Below are 24,412 nucleotides of genomic sequence, written 5' to 3' on the forward strand. Positions count from 1 at the left end.
AGCATGGAAACATTTGAAATATGTGTGCTAAGAAAACACAGTACACCTAAAAGGTTTCTAGAATGTACTGTCCACAAGGAAATTTTTCCAGTGGCCCACATACTGCTATTACTAAATCCATAATGGCTGAATAAATGAATGGCAGCAAAGTAATACATATATGAACAACAGCTGAGGGATAATAAGAAAACTTTTGTTAATGGAATCATGAATGATATTCTTTAATACTGTAGTTAGTTCCCTAAAAGTAAAATTTTTGTATATAAACAAATTCAGGATCAGAACACGGAATTTCATCCTTGTTCAACATTTTACAGTTTCTAAGACAAAGAGAAAGCACAGAAAGATTGACACGGGAAGCTGACCCCCAATGGGATAGAAAACTTCTTTCTGAAGGACAGTGAACATGGTACACAGCAATTACAATAACCTTTCTAGGGCAGCAAGACAGTGACAGCTTTCAACTGGTTGCGTTTAGGAAATCCGAATGCCGTGTTGGACATTCTCACCCACCTTTAAAAACAAGATTTCCAACTTAAAACCACAAATATGTCAACATACAGGCCATCTATCTGAAATGCAAAATTCAAGCATTCGAAGAAACCTGATATCAAGTCACAACAGAAATCAGACGGCTAAGAACATTCAGTATTACCAGGTTCATCTTGAAAACATTCCCCATGAGCAACAAGAAAAATAATGAAAGAAAAAAATGAGTATGTAAAATACAACTATTCCAGAATAAAAGAAAAAAGGTCATTTTAGGAATTAAGTCTTCAGATATTATCCATGTGTCTGGTGCCACCTAAGGAAAAAAAAACTAAACACAAATTATTTTCTGTTAAAGAATATCAATCAGACGACAAAAGCATAGAACCAGCTCATTTTAAACACATTATAAAGACATCTTTGAAAGTCAGAAGCCCTAAAAATTCATCATTTACCCACAAATGGGGAGAAAAATGACAAGAGGAAGAGTTTAACATGATTTTTACCTACATTCCCCTGAAGAGCAAACACTAGATTTTAAAATAAATTTAAGCAAGAGAGTAAGAGAATCTAGGAACCATTCCCCCAGTTCTACTGCAGTTAGTAACTCATGAAGTAAGAAGAGGCATAAATAACTGACTTAATTTCCCCATCCACAAGGCTCAACAAGAGAACAATATAATATACTCCACTGACACTCAAGTTCTGAAACTCCAAGCTTCCTTTCCCCAGTAATAGACATTTCACGATAGTCCATATTTTATTTCTTTTTCTATATACATCAGTCTTACGTTTGTATAGAAGAAGGCAACCTTCTACCTTCCACCCTCACTGCCCTATGGGCCTGAATGTCTTCTTCCTCACTTGAAATTGTTTTACTACATTTATTTACTCATGTGTTTATACATTTGTGTGCATCGTGTGAGTACAGTCATGGGGGCGTACAGAGGACAAGCTGCACGAGTCAGTTCTCTCCTTTTTCCCTGTGGGTCCTGGAGATCAACCTCAGACCATGCAGCCTAGTAACAAGCTCCTTTACCTACTAAGCCATCTTATCAATCCCTGTCTAACTCACTTTTAAGGCTCTCCTGCCTCAGGAATAAACTCAGGTAGCTCTGGTGTAGGAGGTTCTTCTGTCTATGTGATGCTTTCATTGGTTAAATAAAGAAACTGCCTTGGTCTTTTGACAGGGCAGAACTTAAGATAGGTGGAGCAGACTGAACTGAATGCTGGAAAGAAGGGCAGTGGGCAGAATCCATGGTTCTCCTGCCCGAGAGGGACACTGGTTAGACTCATGCCAGTAAGCCACAGTCAAGTGGCGATACACATTAATGGAGATGGGTTAAACTAATATGTGAGAGTTAGCCAATAAGAGGCTAGAGATAATGGGCCAGGCAGTATTTAAATGAATACAGTTTCTGTGTGATTATTTCTGGGGTGAAGCTAGCCAGGCGGCTGGGACCAAAAGCAGGCCTACTCCCTCTACAACAGAGCTCACTAAGGCTTCTGGACTAGATTGAATCCAAAGTAGACTATTTCTTTTCCCTCCTGCAACAAGTGGATGGGTCTTGAATATTTGCTTCTCTGAGCAAGCACACTTTGAACATGATGCTAAGAGAAGAACACATAGCCAGGCGGTGGTGGCGCACGCCTTTAATCCCAGCACTTGGGAGGCAGAGGCAGGCGGATCTCTGGGAGTTCGAGGCCAGCCTGGTCTACAAGTGCTAGTTCTGGGACAGGCACCAAAGCTACAGAGAAACCTTGTCTCAAAAAACCAAAAAAAAAAAAAAAAAAAAGAGAGAGAGAGAGAGAGAACACATAAGGAAAGATTTATTTTGCAATTTACCCATCATCATCTATCATAACCCTGACTGGGCCCTGTTTGGGGCTCTGCCAAAGGCTAAGCATCTTTTCCTGAACAAACTGTTAGCAAATATTTCAAGAGTCTCATGAACAGCCAGGCATGCTGCAATATACCTGTAATACCAGCGATCAGGAAGCAGAGGCAAGATGATCAGGAAAGCTGACCGACATAGCAAACCTGAGAGCAGCCTGGGCTACATGAGATCTTTTTCTCAAACAAATGGAGGTGGGGCATTGGAAAGATGGTTCAACAGTTAAGAGTGCTTAGCTATGAGGACCAGTGTTCAGATCCCAGCACCTATGTCAGACAGTTCACTGACATCCTCTCTAGCCTTAGTGAGTACCTGCACATACATGTCCACATACTCACACAAACACATACACAGAGATATGAATACACACGTAAATAAACACATTTTTATAGAGTTTCACAGAACAGGCTGGGCAGTGGTGGTACACACCTTTAATCCCAGCACCCAGGAGGCAGAAGTAGGTGAATCCCTGTGAGTTTGAGGCCAGTCTGGTCTACAAGAGCTAGTTCCAGGATAGCTAGGACTGTTACACAGGGAAACCCTATCTTGAAAAACAAAAGTTTCACAGAATAGTACTAAATATCAAAACTCTTTGTTAACAAATCTATATTTTCTAATAAGTTTATCACAGGACTGGAGACATAATTCAGCAATTAAGAGCATTGCCTGCTCTTCCAGAAGACCTGAGTACAATTACCAGCACCAACATGGCAGCTCAGAACTGTTAACCCCAAATCCAGGATATCCAATGCCATTTTCTGGAGTTAGAGGCTATCAGATATGTACCTGGTACATATATCCATTCAGGTAAAACACCATACTATCTATGTATCTATGTATCTATGTATCTATCTATCTACCTAACTATATAAAACATATATCAAATAAATTGATATGGGAGCTGGAAGCCAAATTCAGATCCTCTGGAAGAGTAAAAGGCACTTAAAAATATATCTCTATAGATATATATTATGTTACATATACTATACATATATTCTGCATCAGGTAGTTTACACCCATCTATGACTCAAGCTACAGGGAATCCAATGCCCTCTTCTGGCTTCCATGAGGAAACCACACACACAACACATAATCACATATATAAACATACACATAAGCCGGGCGGTGGTGGCGCACGCCTTTAATCCCAGCACTTGGGAGGCAGAGGCAGGCGGATCTCTGTGAATTCGAGACCAGCCTGGTCTACAAGAGCTAGTTCCAGGATAGGCTCCAAAACCACAGAAAAGTCCTGTCTTGAAAAAGCAAAAAAAACCCCACAAAAAACAAACAAACAAACAAAAAAAAACATACACATAAATAAAAACTTTCTGTTATTTTCTTCAAGACATGGTTGCTCTGGCTGTCCCGGAACCCAAGAGATCTGCCTGCCTCTACCTGAGTGCTAGAATCAAAGTATATGCCACTATGTCTCAAGTGCATGTATGCCTATAGGCCTGGAAAGGTGCCAAATCTCATTACACATGGTTGTGAGCCACCATGTAATTGCTGGAAATTAAACTCAGGACATCTGGAAAAGCAATCATTGCGCTTAATCCCTGCACCATCTCTCCCACCACAAAACATACATTTTTTAAAAGCTTATGATTATAAAAAGAAGCACTTCTTTCCTCTGTAACAATAAAAGCCTATGTATGTTTTTTTTTAAATTATTTATTTATTTATTATGTATACAATATTCTGTCTGTGTGTATGTCTGCAGGCCAGAAGAGGGCACCAGACCTCATTACAGATGGTTGTGAGCCACCATGTGGTTGCTGGGGATTGAACTCAGGACCTTTGGAAGAGCAGGCAATGCTCTTAACCACTGAGCCATCTCTCCAGCCCAAGCCTATGTATGTTTATGTAAAAATATAGTACCACAAACTGGAGCGATGACGCAGACACAAGATGTCCTGCATGTAAGCATAAAGACCTCAGTTGGATACCCAGGCCCCTGTTGTTTGCTTTTTGGTTTAAAAAAAAAAACAAAAAAACAAAAACCAACCTGACACAGTAGTAGATGCTTACAATTCTAGCACTGGAAAGGCAGAAACAGGTAGATCCTGGGGCTCTCCGGCCAACCAGTCTATCCTACTTGGTTAACTCCACACCAATTTGAGACACTGTCTCAATAAATACAGTGTCCAGCATCCAAATAACACCTAAGGTTGATTTCTGGGCTCCAAATGCATGTGTGTGCAAACACACACGCAAATACAAAGGAAATAATAGTAATCAGGGTGGAGAGAATTCTATGAAGTGCTTGCCTTACAAGCATGATGACCTGAATTTGATCCCCAGAGCTAAGCAAAATCTGGCCACAGAAGCACACATACCTGTGATCATTCTGCTGAGGAGAACAAGACAGAGGGATCCAGCCAGGCTACCAGAATCAGAGACCTCTAGGGTTACTGAGACCCTCCCTCATTATTAGGTGGCTGATCCTAATACTTTTAATCCCATCACTCAGGAGGCAGAAGCAAGCAGACCTCTGTGAGTACCAGGCCAGCCTGGTCAATATAGTGAGTTTCAAGACAGTCAGGGATAGTGTAAAAGACTCTGTCTCAATGAATAAACAAACAAGTAAGGAAAGAAAGGGAGGGAGAAGCAGATGAGATTGTTTAATAGCCATGATCATGTGCTTTCAAACTTGATGATCTAAATTTGATCCCAAGAACCCTACAGCAGAAAATAAGAACTCCCACAGTATGTCTTCTGACTTCCACACGTGTACTGTGGCATGTGCACACATATATGTTTACATACACACAAATAAATGTAATTTTAAAAATATTTAAAATAGCCGGGCGTGGTGGCGCACGCCTTTAATCCCAGCACTTGGGAGGCAGAGGCAGGCGGATCTCTGTGAGTTCGAGACCAGCCTGGTCTACAAGAGCTAGTTCCAGGACAGGCTCCAAAACCACAGAGAAACCCTGTCTCGAAAAACCAAAAAAAAAAAAAAAAAAAAAAAAAAAAAAATTTAAAATAAGTACCTGGAGTGATGGCTCTGAAATTAGTAGTATTGGCTGTTTTCCTTGGGTTTGAGTCTCAGCACTCAAATGGAGATGTACAACTATCTGTAACTCAGGGGTTGCAACCACATGCTTCTGGCTGCCATGAGCACCAACTATACAAGTATTACACAGATATACATGTGGGCAAATTATCCATATCCATAAACATTTTTTCTAAGTTTTAAATGAAAAAGGTCGAGGGCCAGAGAGATGGTTCAGTGTGTAAAGGTACTTGCCACGAAGGCCAATGACCTGAGTTCAGTTCAGACCTCCACAAGTAAACCACAGTACATGAAAACCACCCCCAGATAAACCAAAGCAAAATAAGGTGGGGAGTGACTGAGGACTTGACAACCTACAACCTCCATGCACAGACATACCCATCCCCATGGGAACACATGTACTTCCATGTAAGCATGAATGCACACATAACCCAATACACAAAAAGACAAGGGGGAAAAAGGCGAGGTACTGTGAAAACACACTCAGGAAGGCAGTGACATAAGGATTCCCACGGCTCATTGGCTAGCTAGCCTAGCCTAGCCTACTTGATGAGTTCCAGACCAGGCAGAGTCTCTCAAAAACCAAAACCAAAACAAACAAAACAAAACAACAGAAAGGACCTAAGGAATAACATCCAAGCCTCCAAGACAGGAAGACTCATGGGAAGAATATACACTAACAAAAGTAATTTTCCTTTTTTTCTTCTTTTATCTTTGGCTGAGACATTATCTTTCCATTATGTAGCTCTGACTATAACGAAATTCTCAAGGCCAGGCTGGCCTCAAACTAAAAGATCTGCTTGCCACCATACCCAGAGTAATTTTTCTTTAAATACTGCTAGAGAACCACTAAAACTTATGCATACAAGATTTTCTCCCGCCGGGCGGTGGTGGCGCACGCCTTTAATCCCAGCACTCGGGAGGCAGAGGCAGGCGGATCTCTGTGAGTTCGAGGCCAGCCTGGTCTACAAGAGCTAGTGCCAGGACAGGCTCCAAAGCTACAGAGAAACCCTGTCTCAAAAAACTAAAAACCAAAAAAAATAAATAAATAAATAAAAATAAATAAATAAATAAAAAAATTCTCCCTCCCATTTTGACAAGAAGCAGCCACCCTGCAGTGGTCTCTCTCATCCCGCAACTATTTGAATATCTATAGTTTTCATTTCCTGACAGACATTTCCTTAGCTCTTGATTTGACTTCCAACACATTTTGTTTTCTGTAGTTCAAAGAAGAGAACCCAGCCCCATTCATGTGATGCTGCATCAGAGTTCTAAACTGAGCTATGTCTGCAACCCTTGGTTTTGTGTTTTGATTTTCTAAGACAGGAGTTTTTTCTCTCTATAGCCCTTGCTTTGTAGAATAGGCTGGTTTTGAACGCAGAGTGGGAACTCACAGAGATCTGCCTGACTTTGCCTCCTGAGTGTTGGGATTAAAAGTGTGCACCGTCATGCCTGGGACCATATATATATATATATATATATATATATATATATATATAATTTATAATATATAATTTATTTTACAATATTCTGTCTGCATGTATGGCTGTAGGCCAGAAGAGGGCACCAGACCTCACTACAGATAGTTGTGAGCTACCATGTGGTTGCCGGGAATTGAACTCAAACCTTTGGAAGAGCAGGCAATGCTCTTAACTGCTGAGCCATCTCTCCAGCCTATGGGACTTTGTTTTTGTTTTTTAAATACAAGGTCTCAGTATACAGCCCAGGCTAGCCTTAACTGCTGACCATCTCTCTAACCCCTCTGGAACCAGAGTTCCTCCATAGGTATGACAACTAAGCTTCAACCTGTATTGACTAAAACCAGGGGAAAAAAAAAAGATGTTAACATGCTCCTTAGTGAATTGCAGGAAGAGAAAAATCAATCAAAATGTGTCTGTCTACAAGCACCAGTGCTTTTGTGAGTTATCCTCCTCTTATCTCATTTCCTTATTAACCTGTTTCATTCAGCTCTCTATCTCTTATTTCTCAATACTGTTCCTGGTTCTTTTTGTTCTTTCTTTTCTTAGTCTTGAAGGCAGAATTATTTCCTTTCCTAAAAATTTAGAAGGAGACACAACAAAGACTAGGAAATCTAACTCCCACCAAAAGCAGCAGTCACAGCTCAACAATTAAGAAAACCACAGTATTCAAGAAATTATCTAGTATCTACTGCGAATGTGAAATTGTGACTGCAACAATGGGCAGGACCTGGCAATCTAGTGTAAGAGATGATGCCAAAACGCACAAAAGGGGCCGGGTGGTGATGGCGCACGCCTTTAATCCCAGCACTCGGGAGGCAGAGGCAGGTGGATCTCTGTGAGTTCAAGACCAGCCTGGTCTACAGAGCTAGTTCCAGGACAGGCTCCAAAGCCACAGAGAAACCCTGTCTCAAAAAAAACAAAAACAAAAACAAAAAACAACAACAAAAAAAGAAAAACAAAAAAACAAAACAAAAAACAAAAAAATGCACAAAAGGATCAAACATAAAGCCATCAGAAGATTGCAGTACATCATTCCCCTGCTCCAAAAAAAGCACACACTCACAAGAGAGCTGGATTAGTAGGAAGACACCTGTAGTCCCCAACTCTGGAGACTGATTTAGGAGTACTTGGAGTCCAAGGACCACCTGAACTACATACATAGCAACACTGCCTCAAAATCATCAAAAACCAAAGCACAGGCATGCTACGAGTTCAAAGTCAGTCTGGTCTACATATCAAATTCCAGCACAACCAGAACTACATAGAAACACAAAACAAAAAGAAAACCATAAAAACTAAACAAAACCCCCCTGAAAATGTGAGCCGTGGTGTCCCTATACCTTTAAAACAGCACTGGAAAAGCCGGGCGGTGGTGGCGCACGCCTTTAATCCCAGCACTTGGGAGGCAGAGGCAGGCGGATCTCTGTGAGTTCGAGACCAGCCTGGTCTACAAGAGCTAGTTCCAGGACAGGCTCCAAAACCACAGAGAAACCCTGTCTCGAAAAACCAAAAAAAAAAAAAAAAAAAAAAAAAAAAAAAAAAAAAAAAAAAAAAAAAAACAGCACTGGAAAGACAGAGATGGGCAGAACCAGGGTAGCCTGGTTTACATCATTATTTCCAGGACAGTCAGGGCTCTCTCAAAAATGGGGGAGGGGGAGAAGTAGTTGGGGGGGTGGATTCAATGGCTGGAAAGGTACTCAGTGGTTAACAGTTTTTAGTGCCCTTTGCGGAGGAGACATATTCAGTTCCCAGGACCCCTATCAGGCAGCTTACAACCACCTGCAACTCCAGCTCCAGGATGATGATGATCCCACACCTCTGACCTCCTCAAGCAACTGCAGTCACATGCCCACAGCCATACAAAAATACATGCACACACACAACTTTAGAAATGAAATCTTAAAAAAAATGAGAAGAGAGCTGGGCTATGGTGGTATACACCTTTAATCCCAGCACTCCGAAGGCAGAGGCAGGCTGATTTCAGCCTGTTCTACACAGCAAATTCCAGGACAGGCTCCAGTAGATACAGAGAAACCGTCTCAAAAAAAAAAAAAAAAATATATATATATATATATATATATATATATATATATATATATATATATATATATAAAGGAGAGTCAGGCAGTGGTGGTGGCATACACCTTTAGTCCAGCACTACTTGGAAGGCAGTAAGTGGTAGGTAGATCTCTGTGAGTTAAGGCCAGCCTGGTCTATAGAGCGAGTTCTAGGACAGTCAGGGCCACAGAGAGAAACCCTGTCTCAAAAATGGAAAAAAAGAACTTAAAAGAGGAACTGTCAAGTTTATGGATCTGTACTATACAGCTTCATTTGACCATGGTTGTTAGTATGCTCCCATTTATACAAAGGACTCCTAACTCTGCGCTGACTTTTCTGTCTCACTTATGATTTATAACCTGTTCAAATACCAATTCTTTGTTTCACACGTGTGTGTAATACCACACACTTTTGTTATGTATAAATACCTTAAGAAAGTGACATATGGTCACCTCCCTGAAAAGCTTTCCCTAGACCTTATTTCCTTTTCCTGTTCTCAGGACTCTCTTAGATCATTTCATTGCTTGGCTGAGTTCATACTTGTGGTCAAACGCTATAGGCATGTGGGATTTGAGGGATTTTTTTGGGGGGGGGATGGGGTCTTGTAGCACGATCAATAAAGTCCCAGAGACAGACACCGGGGTTCAACCTGAGGTCAGAAAAGCAAAACAGCCAGCCTCTTACCTCTCTCTACACCTCAGTCTGAAATGCGATCCTGCCTCCAGGAATCTCAGAATGAGAAATTAAGAGCTGTCTCCTCCCATCTTACATTCCTCTATATGGCTGGTATGAATGGCGTGCACCACTACTGCCTGGTTTCTATGGAAACTAGTGTGACTACTGGGATTGAAGGTGTGTATCACCACTGCCTGGTCTGTGAGACTGACCAGGGGAGCTGTTTTACTGATCTTCAGGCAAGTAAAGTAATTAAAATACAAATGAAATATCACTACGGGGTCTCATTCACTATGTAGCCTTGGCTGGCCTAGAACTCAGAGATCCAGCTGCTTCTGCCTCCTAAGTGCTTCGATTAAAGGTGTGCACCACAATGCCCAGTTCTGAGGTATTTCTGAAGGAGACCAGGGAAATGCTGGTTAGGACTTTATGTATCCCATGCTGGCTTCAAACACCTTGTACAGCTTAGGATGATTTTGAACTCTTGATTCCTCTGCCTCTATGTCCCTAAATCCTGGGATTAAAGGACCATGTCCAAGTCCATAGTATTTTTATGCTGGACACCAGACATTACATGCAATAATCCTTTCTAGAAATTCATGACACATATTGGTATTTCCTTTAAATAACTACAACATTTATTTGGAATGTCTTGTTTTATTTGGTTATTTTTTGAGACAGTGTCTCATGTAGCATCAGTTTTGAACTCACTATGGATCTGGGGCTTTCCACTGCCACCTCTCCAGTGCTGGAATTACAGATGTGTTACCATCCCAATCAACCAGGGCTCCTAACCTTCAATCTGACTTATCTGGGGAAGGAGGAGCATACCTGACACAGCACTTATGTGGAGACCAGAGGGTAACTGCGGTCGGTTCTCTCCTTCTACCCTTACATGGTTCCAGAGATTGAACTGAGGTGATCAGGCTTGTGTGACCAGCACTTTTACCTGCTTAGCCACCTCATCAGACCCACTGGTCTTCAATTTGACCCAACAAAATCCATGGGATAATTCATAAAGGAAAAGTCAGCAAAAAAGTAAAATAAATATTCTCATTTTCAAGTTATAGTGAACATCTTGCAAAGAAAGCATGCTGGGAAAATGCCTAAATAAGCATTTTAAAAAACATGTTAGGTATCAATAAGGCAATAACTGACCTGAGATTCCAAAAGAATATTGGTTTAAATGGTTAAAAAAAAAAAGCATCTGTTGGAACAACTGAGTACAGTCAGTCTTTTAAATTTTTATACTGATACTCTCAAATACAAGCTCTGAGAACTGTTCTTCTTAAGGTTATTATGAAAACTCTCAAAACAGATAATACAATCAGTACCTGAACTTAATGAGTTTCTCAGCCCAAAGATACTGAATACAGGACAAACTAGGGGACACGGACACTTTTAAGACACTCAAAGAGCTGTATGAAACAATGGTTCAGATGCATGTCATTTCATCAAGAGTCATGTAACTCACTTTCTGAAACAAGTAAAAGCTGGGCAATTCTGTCACAGATTTCTGATCTGTCTTGAATTTATTTATACTTCCTTTGTAATTCTTAATCTGAAGACCTTGGACATGTTTACATTTAAAAACAAGTTAAGGGGCTGGAGAGATGGCTCAGTGGTTAAGAGCATTGCCTTCTCTTCCAAAGGTCCTGAGTTCAATTCCCGGCAACCACATGGTGGCCCACAGCCATCTGTAATGCGGTCTGGTGCCCTCTTCTGGCCTGCAGACATACACACAGACAGAATATTGTATGCATAATAAATAAATATTAAAAAAAACAAGTTAATATGACAAAATATCTAAATGAAGCAATCCATACATCAGTTTGGGTTCCTAGCTATATGTAAGAGACATTAGTTAACACATCAATTTAACCAGGGAGATTACATTTGAGCTGACAGCACTACTCACCTTTAAGACAGAAGCTAAGCTGGTCATATGCTCATGGAGGGCACCCTCAGATTCCTTATAGGTCAAGCAAGTGAACTGGTACTCTTCAGGATCAAAAGCATCAGCCCCCTGCTGCTCCACATCACTGGCTACTCCCACATAGTAGTCCTCTATGTCCCCAGGGTCCTCTTCCTCTTCTTCCTCTTCCTCACAGTTTGGGTCATAGTCCTCTTCATTGCTGTCAGACCCCTGGCTGTTCATGTCCACGGACATCTTAACATCCAGCCAAGTTGGAGAATCAGGAAATCAGTTGCTTTTTCCCTTCCCCCCAATTTTATCGTTGTCTCAAATGCATTAGCTTTTTTGTCTTCTAAGAGAGAGAGAGAGAAAAAAAAAGTATTACTATTTCTCTTTGAGGAACTATTCTTTCATTCAAGAATCAAAGTAGGGGTTGGGGATTTAGCTCAGTGGTAGAGCGCTTGCCTAGCAAGCGCAAGGCCCTGGGTTCGGTCCTCAGCTTCAGAAAAAAAAAAAAAAAAGTAACCCAGTCCTAGCCTACAGTCTATCTCAATTCATGCTCAAGAGATCCACCTGTCTTCAAGAGTGCTGGGATCAAAGGCATGCGATACCACCACTGCCCAGCTGCTATCAATTCTGATTTCACTCAGAACACCTCACTATCCACTTCAATGGTGTATGTTTAGCAAAGGGAAATCCTTTCACTATGACAGAAACCCAAGACAAATACACAGAAGGCACGAAAATGCAAGGATGTCTTCCCCATGACAAGGACTCATATTCCAAAGAGACTTGCCCCCATTCCTGAAATTAACACAAACATGGTACCAACATAGTGGGCAGAAGTGACTCAATTTGTTCCCTACACAAAAAACACACATACAGACATATAAAACAAACAAATCAATGTCTTTTTTTTTTTTTAAATTTCGAGACAGGGTTTCTCCATAGCTTTTGGTTCCTGTCCTGGAACTAGCTCTTGTAGACCAGGCTGGCCTCAAACTCAAAGAGATCTGCCTGCCTCTGCAGTGCTGGGATTAAAGGCGTGCGCCACCATCGCCCAACTTGTCTTTTTTTTTTTTTTAAAGAACTCCAAAATTCCAATCGATTTTTCCTTTTTTTTGCCAGAGTCCTTCAGGGAAAAACGTACCTTCATTGCTAGCTGTACAAATGGAGGATAACCGTAAGGATTTAGCTACTCAAGTTTAAGCTTTGCTAATCATGCCCCAGAATGAAATAGAAATCACACGATTAAGGATGCAGTTCTCTCTCGCTACAACTTGTAGGGAAAGAAAACTACTTCACAACCATCTGTCATGTATCTGGAAAGTATGTGCATAGATAGAAAAAAAAGTCTCATAATCCTTCATCATCTTCCTCTAGTCTACAAAATGAACTAATTTTCCAACTGTAGGAGTTCTGCTAACCCTTGAATGGTTGAATGTGTCTGCTGAGACAAGCCTGGCAATGGTGGGCAGTGGTGGGACGTGACTTTAATCCCAGCACTCAGGACATTAAAGAGAAAGGAGCATCTCTGTGAGTTCAAGGACTGCCTGGTCTACAGAGTGAGTTCTAGGTGAGAGCTACACAGAAAAACCTTGTCTCTATTAAAAAAATAAAAAAAAAACCCACCACTCCAGAACAGTGAGATACAGAGAAACCCAGTCTTTAAAAAAATAAAAAAAGAATGACTATACGGCCAGGAACACTTACACATTCAGTCCTAGCTCTGGAGAGGTCGAGGCAGGTAGATCTCTCAACTCAAGCCCAGCCAAGGCTATAATGAGACCCTGCATCCCCTTCCCAAAAAAGGAGAAAGGAGGACTCAGCAGTGAAGAGTACCAGTTGCTCTTTTAGAGGACCTGGGTTTTTTTCCCAGAACGACATGGCAGTTCACAGCCATCTCTAACTCTCATCCAGGAGATCCAATGGCCTCGTCTGGCTGCTGAGGTTAGTATATAGACATATATTCAGGCAAAACCATATGCAAACAAATTAATCATTGTTTTAAAAAATAAAAAATGAAGCTGGGAAGTGGTGGCACACACCTTTAATTCCAGCATTCTGAGGTAAAGGCAGCTAGATCTCTGAATTTGAGGCCAGCCTGGTCTACCGAGTGAGTTCCAAGGCTACATAGAACACTGGCTCTCAAAAAAAAATAATTAATTAATTAAAAAATAATGACTACATGCAGGGGAAAATACATATTAATATGTAGGCAGTCTAAAGGACTATAAAACCCCTTATTTTTATTCTTTGGGTTTTTGGGTTTTGTTTTGTTTTTTGAGATAAGGTCTCTGTCCTGAAACTCACTATAAAGAATCTACTGACCACAAACTTACACAGATCGATCTGACTCTGCCTTTCAGAGTGTTGGGATTAAAGGTGTTAGACACCATACCTACCTTAAAATCATTCTTTTATTTAATTTTTAAAAAACTTTCTTTTATCATTTTACATGCCAAATCCATTTCCCACTCCCCTCCTCCTGCTCCTTCTACCTTCCCCTCCCCCCCCCGTAGCCCCATATAAAACCTATTCTTAAAAGAAGGGTCACTATGCTGCCCAGGCTGGCCTGGCATTCTCTATGCAGACCAGGAGAGCCTTGAACTCACAGAGATCCCTGAAATTAAAAATGTATACCACCAGCCGGGCGCCTTTAATCCCAGCACTCGGGAGGCAGAGGCAGGCGGATCTCTGGGTGTTCGAGGCCAGCCTGGTCTACAAGAGCTAGTTCCAGGACAGGAACCAAAAAGCTAGAGAAACCCTGTCTCGAAAATAAAAAAAAAAAAAAAAAAAAGAAAGAAAAAAAAAAAATGTATACCACCAATATCAATTATTTATACTACAAAAATACCACCAAGTTTAAATTGATATGTTAACTATATTCACTTTTTAAATACTTTTTAAAAATTATTTATTTAGGCCGGGCGGTGGTGGCGCACGCCTTTAATCCCAGCACTTGGGAGGCAGAGGTAGGCGGATCTCTGTGAGTTCGAGACCAGCCTGGTCTACAAGAGCTAGTTCCAGGACAGGCTCCAAAACCACAGAGAAACCCTGTCTCGAAAAACCAAAAAAAAAAAAAAAAAAAAAAAAAATTATTTATTTATGGGCTAGAGAGATGGCTCAGAGGTAAAGAGCACTGGTTGCTCTTCTAGAGATCTTGAGTTCAATTCCCAGCAACTACATGGTGGCTCACAACCATCTATAATGAGATCTGGTGCCCTCTTCTGGCGTGTACATGTTAGCAGAACATTGTATGCATAATAAATAAATAAGTCTTTTTTTTTCGAGACAGGGTTTCTCTGTGGTTTTGGAGCCTGTCCTGGAACTAGCTCTTGTAGACCAGGCTGGCCTCGAACTCACAGAGATCCGCCTGCCTCTGCCTCCCGAGTGCTGGGATTAAAGGCGTGCGCCACCACCGCCCGGCTAAATAAATAAGTCTTAAAAAAAAAAAAAAAAGAACATTTATTTATTTATTTATTTATTGGGTCTTCGAGACAGGGTTTCTCTGTAGCTTTGGAGCCTGTCCTGGAACTTGCTCTTGTAGACCAGGCTGGCCTCGAACTCAGAGATCTGCCTGCTTCAGCACGAGAGCTGGGATTAAAGGCAGCACCACCACCTGGCTTATATTCACTTTTTAAAATGTAGTGTGCCAAAAAACATAAATAAATAAAAAATATATTTAAGTATTTGTTGTGGGATAGCAAAGTAATGTTTGTAACTTAACCTTTTTAATAATAATTCTCCTTTATTCCTGAGAATTTCATACTTGTACACAATAAAATAAGAACATATCCACCCTTTCGGGTGCTGGGATTTAGGGTGTATACCACCACCACTCAGCCTTGAACTCACAGAGATCTCTGCCTGTGCCTTCCAAGTGCTGGGATTACAGGTGTGCACCACCACCGCTGCCCCACTAAGCAAGCCTGCTATCTTGCTAGCCTTCCTTTTTTTTTTTTTTTTTTTTTTTTTGTGGCTTGTTCTCTTTTGTTTTGAGGCAAGGTCTCACTATACATAGCCCCAACTGGCCTGAAACTCACTATGGCCTCCAAACTCACAGATATCAGCCAGCCTCTGTCTCCCAGGTGTTGAGATTTCAGAGGCATGCATCACCACTCCTGGCTCACCTTTTTTTGAGTCAAGGCTTTTCCCCGAACCTGGGCTCACAAGCTGGCTGGACAAGCTGGTCACCAAGCCTGAAGAACTCTCCTTTCTCTGCCCTGCCAGCACTGGTGTTGCATGTACAGCCACCACATCCAGCTTTTCATGAGGGTGCTAGGGATTAGAATTCAGATTCTCCAGTTTTTGTGGAAAGCACTTTACTGAGTGAACTAGAACCTCTGTTCCTGCAATTTGTTATGGTTAAACTGAACTTTGTCTTCTTTTAGAGAAAAAGTTAGCCAGGTAGTGGCTGTGCATGCCTTTAATCCCAGCACTTGGGCTGAAAGATGGTTCAGTGGGTAAAGATGCCAGCCACCAAGCCTAGCAACTTAAATTCAATCCACTTACTAGGAGAGAACCAACCGAAGTTGTACTCTGACTTCCACGTGCAATACACAAACATGCACATCAACATAATAAAGGAAAATGTTAATCTTAAATCACCTGCAACTTTTTAAGATCTTTCCCGAAGGTAAGACCCAGTCTGTATCATATGAGTTCCATCTGAAATGAAGAGAGATGTTTTTAAAACTGAGATCCTGCTCTTGCAAGTTTATTATTTTTGTTTCTTTTGAAACAGGGTCTCACTATATAATGGCTGTCTTGGAATTCTACTGTAGACCGAGCTGGCCTTGAACTCCCAGAGAACTACCTGCCTCTGATTCTCAAGTACTGGGAGTAAAGGCTTGTGCGACCATGCCCAGTTGTTTGGTTTTTATTATGTCATGTGGGTGTAGGTGGTGTTCATCTGAGAGTGGGAGTCAGAGGACGACTACTGGAAGTCTGTTCTCTCCTTGAACTCTATGAGGTACGAGGATTTAACAGGTCTTTAAAGTTGGCAGCAAATGCTTTTTACCTGCTGAACTATCCCAGTAGCCCACTTTATCTTTGTTTTGTTTTTGTTTTTAGTTTTTCAAGACAAGGTTTCTCTGTAGCTTTGGAGCCTATCCTGGAATTCACTCTGTAGACCATACTGGGCCGTGTATAACAGGTCTGCCTTTTCCTGAGGAATATGGAAATATAGGTATGTACACCCCACTACACCCAGTTTGCAAATTATTATTTATCTATCACTAGGAGGATTGAATCTACAATCTCATATATGGCTAGCTAGGTAGGCACTTTCTTGTCCAGAGCTGTATCCTCAGCCTTCTACTCCCCGGTCCCACACCCCTCAAGACAGGGTCTAAGTAGTTCTGGCTGTCCTGGAACTATGCAGACCAGGCTGGCCTCCAAATCGGAGATGAGACTGCCTCCACTTCCAGGAATTAAAGGTGTGCACCATGCCCAGCACCATTTTACTTGCCAAAGCAGGCCTAAAATTCAATACAACCTCAAGTATTGGCCCTTCATTTCCTCAGGGGGTTAGTTTTACCAAAGCATAAAATAAACTAGCTAGTCTAAGACCTGTCAGGGATTCTCCTGTTTCCACCTCCCACTGTAGAGTAGGAATACTGGAATTACACACAGTGCCTGGCTTTACGTGGTTGGCCCATGTTTGTACTCCCAGCACTAGTGAGGTGGAAGGAAGGTCAAGGTCATCAAAATTTGAAGTCAACCAGGGTACACGTCTTATGGAATTGCCTAATAAAAATGCACCATTTCCCACAATATTCTGTGACCATGGGCATATGCTACTGCAGGAACACATCCAAGAATGGAGTGGATGAAAATTCTGAGTGCTTGTGAGAAAACAAGTCTTACGACCTCAGTTTCTTCAAAAAACGCGGAATTATTCTGGAAATGTGTTTTTGTGCTCCTCCCAAGTGCAGTTGATAGGAGCTGACTTGATATAGATTATTCATTACTGCTTGCTGTTGTCTGCAATTAAATGTTTTAAATGTCTCTATGGAAAAATGTATTTTTGTCACATGTGGCTTGTCCTTGACTGTTTACAGCATGAACTCGCGAGAACTTTATTCCTGCGGCTTCTCTTAGCCCTCAGAGTATAAACTATCTGATGCTCTGAATAAAGTTGGCTGTTGCAAGGCCGGGCAGTGGTGGCACATGACGTTAATCCCAGTACTCTGGAGACAGAGGCAGGCAGATCTCAGTTTGAGGTTAGCCTGGTCTACAGAGCAAGTTTTGAATCGCCAGGATTACACAGAGAAACCCTGTCTCTGAAACAAAAAATAAAATGGAAGAATAATTCATCTAAAGTTTTTCTCTTCCATCTGTACTTTCATATAAGACACTTCTACAGAGCAAATAGAGCCTGCACTACCAATAACAGTCTTGTTTAATGACAGCCACGTTGAGGTCATTCTAACACAATCGGCATTAAAAGGGCACACAGAGGCTGTGTATGGCGGAGCACACCTTTAACCCCAGCACGTTGGAAATCAGAGACTGGTGGATCTCTGTGAGTTCTAGGCCAGTCAGAGAAGCACAGTGAGATCGTATCTCAAAACATAACAAAACAAAAAGGCTCACAAATGAGGAAGCTGTAATCTATAAAGGTTAAGTATCTACCAGGAGGCAGAGACGGGCAGATCTCTGTTGAATTCAAGGCCAGCCTGGTCTACAGAGTTCTAGTACAGTCTCCAGAGCTACAGAGATACCTTCTCAAAAAACAAAAAACCAGTCTTGCCCAGGATAATACAAAGTCAACTGGTAGAGTCGGCATCAGGATTTCATTTGACTGATGGTCTAAGGAGATTCTGATTCAAAGCTACAGAAATCTCACCAACAAGAGAGCGTGCTTTCACAGTCTCTGATTTCTACTTAGGATCTGTGAGAAGATAGATGGCTTACAGTTTTTTCACCAACCAAGTGGAAATCCAGGTTCTCTCAAAGACTTGACTATTTCATACTTCTTCGTGTTCTAGGTCCAGATGTAAATAAAGTTTTTTCTTAATCTTTTAAAAACACACATACATATTTTTGAGACAAGGTCTCTCTATGTAGACCTGGCTGTCCTCAAACTCACACAGAACACAGTCTCCTGAATGCTGAGACTAAATGTGAGTGCCACCATTAGGCTGATTCTTGAAGGAATGCTGGCCTTGCTGATCTTGGTGACACATTCTGGGAATCCAAACTTGGGAGTTTAGGCAGGAGGATCAAAAGTTGGAGACCAGCCTGGGCTAGACAGCAAGACAGAGTCTCAAAATACAAACACACAAGACTCTGTTCAAAGGGGCTAATGTGTTATTTTCTTAATATCAGAACGTATTCAAGATGTTAAATATGCCGATATCTCAGACGGGAATGGCATAATTAGTACTTTTTCCAAGAGCCAAAGTTATCTCCATAAAACCTGCCACTCACTCTGAGCTGACATGGTCACATAAAAAGGATAAAGGGCTCTTATAACTGACGACAGGACTGAAATTTAGTGAGTCTAACAGATGCTTCTTCCAGTTATAAAACTTGGCCCTCAATAGTCATTCATTAAGTACATTTTCAAAGGGAACTACTTGCTGAAAAATATGAATCAGCAACTTGTTTTTCTTTTTTTTGTTGTTGTTTTTTGTTTTTTCTTTTGTTTTTTGAGACAGAGTTTCTCTGTATCTTTGGAACTGTCCTGGAAATAGCTCTTGTAGACCAGGCTGGCCTCGAATTCACAGAGATCTAGGATTAAGCATGCACCACCACGGCCTGGCTCAGCACAGGCCAGACATGAAGATAAACGTCTTTAATCCCAGCACTTGGGAGGCAGAGGCAGGCAGATCTCTACGAGTTCGAGGCCAGCCTGGTCTACAGAGTGAGTTCCAGGACAGCCAGGGCTGTACGGAGAGAACCTGTCTAAAAACAAAACGAAAGTAACAACAACAAAAATACTCGGCGCTGTATCTGTCCTAATAATGATACGTAGCCACTAATTGCATGAAGCTACTTAAAATTTACTTTAAAATGTAATAATAGTTTCTCAAACATACTAACTACATGTCAAATACTAAATGGCCCTGTGTGGCAAGTGGCAACCATACTCAAACACCAAAGGTCTAGAACGTGTTTATCGTGACAAAGTTCTACGAGACAGAGTAACAATCAGAACTAAGGCCAACTCGGTGGAGAACACGACCGCCTCTCTTGAGTCTAGACCAGTGGCGTCGGGCGTGACCGTAAGTCTCTCCAAGGCGCCGTGATCTTCCAGAATCCGCGCGGACACGGCACCCACGCGCAGGGAGGACTTTTCACAAGACGGGCGTTAACAAACAGTACAGGCGGCACAGCAAAAGCTCCCAAACACGGCTCAAATCCGGAGCCTCCGGCGTAGCCCGTTTTCCTGGAGTGCTCGGCGGGGCAGGCCCAAGTGGATCGGCGCCCGCCAGCCAGAGGCGCTGGCCTCCGACCTCTCGGTGAGCTAAGGAGGCAACGAGAAGAGAAGCCCCGGAGACACACCGGGCGCCCGGCGGCGCCGGTTGCTGCCTCCCGGAGAGCTCCCAGTCATCAGGGAACGCCAGGACCCGGGACGCCCCGGACTCGCAGGCGGCGGCGAAGGCGGAGCCCCGACCGCGCCGGGGAGGCGCGCGGGGACCCCCCCCCCCACAGCGGCCAGCCAGAGTAAACAAGGCCTCGACTCACGCCGCGCACTTACCGGGAGCCGCGGCCCTGCGGCCGCAGAGCCTAGGCCGGCCAGATCAGGTCAAGCTGGGCCAGAAGAGCCTGACTGGAGCGTAGCGGCAGCGGAGGCGGCGGGCGGGCGCGAGTCGGGCCCGCGCTGCTTCCTCCGGCGGAGCCGTCCCCGCAGCTCCGGAAGTGTTCTGCGCAGTCGCGTCACTTCCGGTAGGGGTCGGTCCGCGGTCGCCGGAGAGGCTAACAGGCTTCTAACAAATGAGTAGACGGAGGAATTGCTTGTTATCGGTCCAACGTCGAGTCGCGCCGGGAGAAACTGCCCAGAGGTTGCTTTTGAAGGAATGATCTAGGTTTTTTTTTTATTCCCCCAGATTTAGCCTACCAGCGTCTTTATTAGATACATATTTTATATTTTCTTAAATTTAATGTGTGTGCCACGGTTCGCTGTCAGAGGACAGCTTTCCAGGATCGGTTTTTCTCCTTCCAACATGTGGGCTCCGAGGATCAAACTCTGGGCTTGGCAGCAAGCGGGTGCACTCAGCCATCTCTCAGGCCCTTAGCTGAGATATTTTTAATTATCTTTTTTTCTGACCATCTCCTTACTTCGCTGTTTCTACTCTGACGTAGAGCATGAGAAAACATTCAGGGGACAATGGAGTAGGTAAAAGGATCATAGTTTCCGGGCAACCGTGACTTGACTTGAGCCATCCTCAGAGCTGACTGTCACCACCTGCTGGTTGTCATGGGTTTTTTTTTTTTTTTTTTTTTACAGCAGAAGAAAACAAACTAGGAACACCAGTGAGCTTGGGTACTTGAGTTGACAAAACATTTCCATGTAAATCATGATGCTACCAGCAAAGGATCCGTATGTTGTCTGCAAACTACTTTCAGCTGTCCCTTTGAGTTACTGGTAACAGATCCACTCCAGTGAATAAGGGAGGAACACCTTTCTTTAGATGACTTGCACCTATCCAGTGCCATTTTATGAGAGACTTGATGGAACCTTGGATTTTGGTTTGGAGCCTTGGGACCAATTCCAGCCCCCTTTCCCTGCAGGTACTATGGAATGGTTGTCCTTAGAATTCCAATACCTCACACATGGATGCACTTAATAGTGACTAAGGGCTGGGCGATGGTGGCGCAGGCCTTTAATCCCAGCACTTGGGAGGCAGAGGCAGGTGGATCTCTGTTGAGTTCGAGGCCAGCCTAGTCTACAAGAGCTAGTTCTAGGACAGGCTCCAAAACCACAGAGAAACCCTGTCTCAGAAAAAAAAAAAAAGTGACTAAAACCTTTTCGGCTCTTGCAGAGTGTTTGGGTGAAAGCATCACCCCAGCCCCTGGCACCCAACCTTGGAGCAGGACTGGAACAGGAAGTTCCATTTCAAGCCCTCCCCTGGGAGATGCCTTTGTCCAGACTCGGGAAAGCCGGCCAAAAATTGAACACTCCCACAGGCTATTTAGGCTGCCGTCCAGAAAAGGAACCCAGTGGTCTCCAGGTTTCACATAGTCTCCCGGCTCCATGCTTTCCAGACCACCTAGGAGCACTGCATTACACGTGGCCATCTTTTATTGGTCTAATTTGGTCTGACTGGATTTGCGTCGTTGGAGAGGCTCCTCTTAAGAACTATTCCTAACACAACACAGAGGACAAGAGTTCTGTTACCAACACCTTCATGGAGGTTCATGACTGCCTTTTTCTGGCCTCCCTGGGCTCATGGACACTCATAGTGTACATATACTTACAAAGGCTCACACACACATAAATTTTTCAAAAATTTAGAATCACTCTCAAGCTCCAGTATGTCAACATAATGCTGCTCACCTACAATCTCTTGGCCTTGCAAGTGCCACAGCATAGTGACATATGGCTTCCCGGTGTCCACCAACGTCTGAATAAACATCATGAAGTTCAGCCTAGTTTGGTGTCAGTAGGCGACACCTTAAACCTGGCCAAGGGACCCAAAGAGTTAAATGCGGACTATGAGCATGACGAGACATTTTTAAGGAAGATGTACACATGTTGCTTGAGGTGCTTGTGCTTTAGAGCACACATCTGTAGTGCCGAGAATTTGATCATGTGCCGGGCAGTGGTGGCACACGCTTTTAATCCCAGCAGAGGCAGAGGTAGGTGGATCTCTGTGAGTTCAAGGCCAACCTGGTCTACAAGAGCTAGTTCCAAGACAGCTAGGGCTGTTACACAGAGAAGCCCTGTCTCGAAAAACTAAAAAAGAAAAAAGAAAACAAAGAATTTGATCATGTTTCCCCAGTCCACTTTGGGATCCCTAATGCTACTACATGATGCGGGGACTGAAGCACAGCCCTAATTAGTCTTAATAAAAACCCAATCAGTGAAAGTGGAAGCTGAAAGGGCAGAGACGCGAGCAGCTACCCACCAGCAGGTTCTTACCTCTACAGAGTTTTAGAAAGAATGACGTCAATCGCGTCAATCCCATCTCTGAATCCTCAGACTGAATGGAACTGATATCCTTCTCCACCTACCTTACATTCCTGTCTCCACCTTCCTAGTGCCTCCCAAGTACTGGGACCGAAGGTTTGAGATCCCCAGTTCTGGGATCAAAGGTGTGAATCATCCCTGCCAGGTTGTTTCTCTTTTAGACAGGTTCAATCTCAGGTGGTCCAGAGTGGCCTTGAACTCCTGATCTTCCTGCTTCTTCCCAAGTGCTGGAATTAAGGTGTGTGTAACCATTGCCTGGCCTCTGTGGTTAACTAATAACTAGATCTGCCCTCTGATCTCCAGGCAAGCTTTATTTGTCAGAACACAAAATATAAACCAGGCGATGGTGGCGCACGCCTTTAATCCCAGCACTCGGGAGGCAAAGGCAGGTGGATCTCTGTGAGTTCGAGACCAGCCTGGTCTACAGAGCTAGTTCCAGGACAGGCTCCAAAGCAACAGAGAAACCCTGTCTCGAAAAACCAAAAAAAAAAAAAAAAAAAAAAGAACACAAAATATACAACAGGAGACTGAGTCTTGCTAGACACCACTTTGGCATTTTGTGACCATGTATGTTTGTTGTATAGTCTGTGACCCTGACCTCCTCTCAATAATGCATCGAGCAATGGGGTTCTTGAGCTCCAGTGTGTGTGCCTTTGTGTATACATATTTCTCACTAATGGTTCAAAATTAACTGTGTGTGTGTGTGTGTGTGTGTGTGTGTGTGTGTGTGTGTATATATATATATATATATATATAAATTTAGGGGCAGGAGAAATGGCTCAGCACTTATAAGCATTTACTGCTCTTGTAGAAGACCTGTATTCAGTTCCCGGCACCCACAGAGAAGCACACAACCATCTCGAAGTCCATTTCGAGGATCTTGTGCTCTCCTACAGGCACTGCACACATGTGATGCACATGCGTATATACATACAAAACGCTCATTCCCATAAAACTTTTTTTAAAAATATTTATTTATTTATTATGTATACAATATTCTGTTTGTGTGTATGCCTGCAGGCCAGAAGAGGGCACCAGACCCCTTTACAGATGGTTGTGAGCCACCATGTGGTTGCTGGGAATTGAACTCAGGACCTTTGGAAGAGCAGGCAATTCTCTTAACCTCTGAGCCATCTCTCCAGCCCTCCCATAAAATTTTTGTTTGTGTTGTTTTTCAAGACAGGGTTTCTCTGTGCAACTTTGGGTTTTCTGAAACTTGCTCTATATCCAGGCTGGCCTTGAACTAACCTGCCTCTGCCTCCCGAGTGCTGGGATTAAAGGCATGTACCACTACTTCCTGGCTTATAAAACTTCTTAAAAATTAAAAATTCAGCCGGGCAGTGGTGGCACATGCCTTTAATCCCTGCACTTGGGAGGCAGAAGCAGGAAGATCTCTGTAAATTCAAGGCCAGCCTGGTCTACAGAGCAAGTTCCAGGACAGGCACCAAAGCTACACAGAGACAACTTGTTTCAAAAAAAAATTAAAAATTCAGCAAGACATGATCTAAAACAGAACAACAAAGATGGCCCATTTTTATCCCAGCACTCCAGAGGCTTAAAGAGAAAGACAACCACAAGTCTGTGCCCAGCATGAACTACATAGCAAACATCAGGTTAGTCAGGGCTACACTGTGAGAACTTTTCTCACAAATACTAAGATAAAAGCTCTACCATATGGACAAAGGAAATGGCTCCTATAGGTCATAAGCAAGAACCCTATTTGGTCTCTAAGACTAATAG

General features: G+C 42.9%; 1 protein-coding gene across 4 annotated transcripts in view; it reads right to left on the bottom strand.

Annotated features, from left to right (window-relative positions):
• Arih2 (ariadne RBR E3 ubiquitin protein ligase 2) overlaps positions 1-20,384 on the bottom strand; it is a 60,026-nt gene extending 39,642 nt beyond the window's left edge. For 2 of the 4 annotated variants that reach the window (XM_057767525.1, XM_057767523.1), the window contains exons 1-2: positions 20,240-20,384; positions 11,533-11,881 (exon numbers count right to left, since the gene is read on the bottom strand). In XM_057767525.1, the coding sequence (XP_057623508.1) occupies positions 11,533-11,784 (252 nt within the window). In that variant the 5' untranslated portion in view covers positions 11,785-11,881; positions 20,240-20,384. Of the gene's footprint in view, positions 1-11,532; positions 11,882-16,140; positions 16,160-20,239 lie in introns of those variants that run through there. The other 2 variants (XM_057767524.1, XM_057767526.1) reach the window with 2 other exon arrangements.
• Between the last annotated feature and the right edge of the window lie 4,028 nt (positions 20,385-24,412).

The sequence above is a fragment of the Chionomys nivalis genome, chromosome 4 (assembly GCF_950005125.1).
Source record: "Chionomys nivalis chromosome 4, mChiNiv1.1, whole genome shotgun sequence".
NCBI classification, from domain to species: domain Eukaryota; kingdom Metazoa; phylum Chordata; class Mammalia; order Rodentia; family Cricetidae; genus Chionomys; species Chionomys nivalis.